The 5,594-nt window shown below is 39.4% G+C and overlaps 1 protein-coding gene across 1 annotated transcript; it reads right to left on the reverse strand.

Moving 5' to 3' along the window:
* Positions 1-3,185: 3,185 nt before the first annotated feature.
* LOC112276462 (xyloglucan endotransglucosylase protein 7) lies at positions 3,186-4,982 on the reverse strand. The gene is made up of 3 exons (XM_024507825.3): positions 4,503-4,982; positions 4,142-4,245; positions 3,186-3,987 (listed from the first exon to the last, which is right to left on the reverse strand). Exons 1-3 carry the CDS (start codon positions 4,681-4,683, stop codon positions 3,379-3,381), a joined length of 894 nt encoding a protein of 297 aa, XP_024363593.1. The 5' UTR covers positions 4,684-4,982; the 3' UTR covers positions 3,186-3,378.
* Positions 4,983-5,594: the final 612 nt, after the last annotated feature.

Raw genomic sequence — 5,594 nt, forward strand, 5'->3', positions numbered from 1 at the left:
TAGGAGCCAATAAAGAATTTTGCAAATGCAACAAAGAGAGTTAAAGCTTTTCATTGATGACATCCATCAAAACCAAGATAATAAATAGAAAATCTTTGTCATAAAAGAAACAAGATGAAAAGAAGATAACACTCTACCTTTTATACTTTTTTCTAGATTTTGTGTATTTGTGATACTAAAGAGATGGAGAACCAATAACCAACAGATTCAACTCAAGAGCTTTTATTTATTGACTTACCAGATGAAACATTATAATTGTCACAACCTTCAAGATGATATAACCATGATGAAGATCCTCAAGAACAATAAGTCTTCCTTCAAATAGATGGTGAGATACAACATGTTTGATATTACAATCTTGAAAGAGACTCTTGATATTTGGTGATTTTATTAGAGGTAGGAACAACTTTTGATAATGTTTCAAATATTTTATTTGAAGGAATTTACAAAAACCTTAATAATGACAAAATAATAAAGTAGTCTTCTTAATTTATAATGGAATACTATCAATGGATAAGAGGACCTATCAACTATCTTCAAAGAGAACAAAGATTAGAGTATGTAGTAAATATAATTTGCAGTATCTTAAATTTCTTCAACATATAAAGATTACTTTTTATGGAACTCATTCCTAGAAAGAGAGGTAATGTCATAGATATACATATGTATTCTAGTAAATATCTATATGATTAGATAGAAATAAGTAAAAATAAATAATATTAATTTAATTCTATAATATCTTGTATAGCAGCTTCTTAGAAGCTTTATAGATATTTTTTTGATTTAACATGTATTTTTAGTTGATTGATAGGCTAAAAACTTAGTCAACAAGTTAACCACATATTGATAATGTGCAAAACAAGCTAATTATGCAATGCACATATAGAAAACTTGCCTTGTAAGTTAAGATATGTGTCTTACAAAGTCAACACATTTTGGAGGTCCTATAGGACATTGTCACATAAGTCCTAGTAAAAAGTATATATGGAGGCAAGAATAAAGTCTTTTTTATTCTTATTAATGTCTTTCTAGTGTTTTGTCTTGTTTCAAGACTTTCTAGTCTTTTTGTTTTTTGCAATAGCCATTTTAGTTCAATATTATATTGTCTTTGAGTGACTTTTTAGTTCTTTTCAATGACACAAGAGTGTGTTAAGGATTTCTTTTCTTTGAGATTCATGTCTTTCACAACTAATATGCAAGATTATATATATAAAATAATATAGTTTTCTAGGCAATTGTTTATTATAGTTAAAGATAAGGTATCTTTGTCTATTCATGTGCTTATACTTTTTATTCTTATGATAGGTATAGTATTCCGACAAGAATTTTAGCTACCATTGATTCCATTGATTAGAGTTTTTCACCACTTACTATGGATCATAACTTTTTAACCTTAAAAACTAATGTTAGTCTATGTTTTTATACATTGAAATATAAACTATCAAATTTTGGAACATGATTGATGCCCACTTTTTGTATCACCTTCAATACTTTTAATTTGAAGTTGATTTGAAATTATTTATTAATTTATTCTTAAATAATTCAATTTTACTTTTGCTTATGTTTTATATGTTGTCATTTTAAGATTTATAATTGCTTTTCATGGTTTGAAAAACTTCAAGTTCTTCATCAATCTTTCCTATTACAATAGATTGTTCAATTGTTATCATTACAATCTATTTAGTAATTTCAGCAATTCTTTTCTAAGTGAAGTATTCATCTATTCTTATATTATTATTTTTTTAAGGATCAAGTATTTCTATAGTTCTAATACCATATTGGAAACATCATATGTTATATTATATGTGATCAATATTACATATTATACAGTGTGTACAAGAGTGTCACCTAGAGTTACAACTTTTGGTGTAAAGTTACAACTAGTAGATTGTACAGTATACTGGAAGACTAGTGTACTAAACTGTATAATACTTCCAATATTGAGGGTGTCAGTGGGAGCCATTGTCAATTTTGAAAGTCGAAAGAGAATTTTCTCTCTCCTTTAGATATAAAAGTGAGCTAAGGTAGAAACACCCGATTGTACTCTTCTATTTTTCACACATGGATCTATCCGACAACAGGCTGAGCAGCAACATGCCTTCGAACATCACCGAGCTGTCACAACTGCCGTATTTGAATTTGTCGAAGAATATCGTCAGTGGACAAATTCCGGAAACCATAGGTTCCTTTCTTCTCGAACAGTTGGATCTTGCTGACAATCTTCTAGAGGGCGGCATTCCAGAACAACTGGCTGTTCAATCCCAATTGAACGTTTTAAAGCTCGGAAGAAATAACTTATCTGGTCCTGTGTGCACAGGAAACCAACTACACACTTTCAGCAATGACAGTTTCCTCCCTGGAAACGATGGGCTTTGTCGCTTTCCACTTCCTACGATCTGCCCTCTACCTGGCACTTCGAAAGAGCCAGATTCGAGAAACGGTTCAGAATCACTAATTAAGGACGATTTCAGCAGTTCGGGTTTTGTGCTGGGACTGGTAATCGGTTTTGTCTCGGTTGGTAGAAACTTTATCAGGTGGAGACTTGCTCGGGGCTTCGTCTACCCCAATCACCTCAAGATCCGGCGCATTACGGTTCACAACAATGCAGTGGGAATGTGGGGGCCCCGCCTTTAGCCACGCCGACTCGTCCCAACTTCGCTACTGTAATCCTGACAATAAGGTTGCTGGATTCATTTACAGGCCTTTCTCTGATTGTCGAGAATGTGTCTGATTGAAACTTCAGTCCTATGGATGTTTGATGAGCTGAGCATTTTTGAAAAAAATTGTATATTGAGTATTCAGAAGATTGATTAATATGGAGTCACTTTGAAATAACTCTGGTCAACACTTCGCAGCTTCATCTTGTCTGGACGAAGGCAGTGGTTTACTTTTGCGGTGAACTGCAACTCAACATGTAACTAATGCCTCCATGTCTGCAATTGTGTCTGGCTTACCATGACCTGCTCTTTTATAAAAAAGCAACGACAAATTTTCTTTCTTTTTTTCTTTTTTTTTTTTTTCTTGAGAGAAGTGGGGGGGGAGGGGGGTGTGTGTGGTGGTGGTGGTCGGGCACCGGCTAGATTCACAACTTATTGTCAAGCACACCGTATGTACAGGAAATCACAGCCGCCTCTCGTGGTTCTCGACTGGAAGCATCAATGTAATCGAATTGTGAAACCGACTGCTTCGAAAAAAGAATGTTTTTTATTACTTGGAAAGGTGAGACTCACTCTACAGCGTGATCTGGTTCTAGCAAAAGAATCTGATTACGTCACTGGCACTTGTTCAGTTTTCGGCCAAGCAGTTAATTACAGCATTCCGAGACAAATTCAATCATTCAGTCTACTCTACACCAAGCGGAACTTTTCAAGCGTGTGTTTACAACACATTGTACTTGCATTCCGGCACCTGAGTCTCATTGTACCGGTTCTTGTCGTCGCAGTAGTTATAATGAATATAATTCTTCCGGATATTTCGAAGCTGACGGGTCCGCGCTGTGCCTATCGTCTGAGAAGATTTGCCAGGAGCGGCATAGGTAGAATTCTGGCATTTAGTAATACTAGCCTGGTCACCCATCGTCGCCGGGCACCCTCTTAGCCGAAAGAGCTGGTAAGTAGCGATGAATGGGGCAGAATTCCAGTTAATCTTCACGCGCCCTCCGCAAGTTGCCCAGCTGCTACCGTCCCAAATGCTCAAGTACAGTCCCATCGGGCACTTGTTGGGGTACATGAAACCAGGCACGATGTTTTCTATGTTCTTGAACATGCGAATGGCCGTGTTGTCAATGTAGAGCACCAGAAGATCCTTGTTCCACTGGAAGTTGTAGTAGTGGAAAGCTGCCGTGGGGTCAAACCAAAGTCGGATCTGCTGCTCGCGGCCTCCGATGCCGTCCACGAAGATGTTGGTGTGTAGAAGATATGGCTGGCCGCTGGAGTTGCCGAGGAACTCGAAGTCGAACTCGCAATGCTTGGGCCCGGTGGAAGCCATCTGCACAGCAGAAGCATCAAAATCAGAGTCATCAATCCCTAACTGTCAAGGAACAGCCCTGGCATATGAAAACCATAATAGAAACTCATAGTGCCAACTGATGCCGAACGATCCATCTAAAATGATGTACCACGTAAATATCCAAGACACTTACGTAAAAAGTGGTGACAGTGCCAGCGGAATCATTAGCGGGGAGCTTAATCCAGGCTCCGAGGCCTCCAAACAGCCACGTTTGCTTCGATCCCATGCCAGTGTAAGCTGCAAAAAATCACAAACACAAGTCGGGATCAGATATCATGGCGAGAGAGTATCGTCGATCATCCTTGGACCCATGCCAACAACGCAGTGAGAGACATTCCAAAACTTCCGCCGAATGTACCAAAATCCATGGGTACGCGATCCGATATCTTATTACAGAACTTTGATATCGATAAAGCAATTGCCGCAGCACTTATCGATGGCAATGTGATGAAACTTGCCAAGAGCACTTCAAGTGGTGAAAGAGGCTAACTCACCAGCCCTTGAATCGTTAAGTAAAAGCTCCACTCTCCTCCCATCCGGAGAGTACCTCGTCTGCTTCGGCGTCCAAGTATTGAAATCTCTGGGAATCCCCCGCTGGGCGACACCACCGACCACCATACTCAAACATACGAGCACGGCGATTGCCAAACATCCAGTAACTCTAACTGAACCCATTGTTGATGAATCCCAAATTCGAGGGCTTACAAAGTCTAGCAAACGCTAGCAAAACCTCAGAGACTGTATCAGAATCCAAGCTCCTCAAAATCCCTGTAAGAGTACCGCTTCCTCAGATTAGCACTATACACCGTAGCAATGCTCGACGATCCTGGACGATGCTCCAGCCACAAACACGAGACCTGGAGGATGACACTACAATGAGATGGGTCTAGATTGTATAGAATGAGGAAGCAGGGGCCCAAACGTGGAAATGGGAGATAAGCATTCAGAGCTGCAGAAGCAGCCGCGACCGAGGTAGCTTCACTCATGCTCCCGAAGCGGCTTTTGTAGGGAGGGTGGGATCCGCTCGCGCTGGAATTATCTTCACCCCCCAGATTAGCAGTGTTACCACCATGCTCGCTTGAGGTGAGCCTCGATTTCATGAATTTCAAGAACTGCGGTGAGGATTACTATTCCTGTGCACAAGTTAGCGGTTTAAAAAACTGGGTGCGAGAAGAGGATTGACAGAGCACATGAGGTGGGACTTCTATGAACGTGGGTTGCCAGCTTAGTTAAGTAAAATCTAAAGTTCGGCTATTCTAGTGCTTGAATTCGCATCCCCGTCACAGAATTCCGAATAGCCGATGACTCGACAGGAGCTTTGCATTTCAAGCTCGCATCCTGGACTAGGTTTTAGCGCACTCTGGAGGAGTTGATGCGCTTGAAATGTGTATTTATTATATCTGTTTGAGTACTACGCTCGCTTGTTTAATCATACTAACACAAACAAAAACAAACAAATAATTTGCGGGTGCTGAGTTCCATGTTTAGTTGAAGTCATTAGTAGGGTTTAGAATCAGCAACAAACCTCAAAAACCAATGATTTAAGGGTTCTTTTACATGGGGAGTGAATGAGCAAGTTCAGAAAG

The sequence above is a fragment of the Physcomitrium patens genome, chromosome 24, assembly GCF_059467195.1.
Source record: "Physcomitrium patens ecotype Gransden chromosome 24, ASM5946719v1, whole genome shotgun sequence".
In the NCBI taxonomy this organism is placed as follows: domain Eukaryota; kingdom Viridiplantae; phylum Streptophyta; class Bryopsida; order Funariales; family Funariaceae; genus Physcomitrium; species Physcomitrium patens.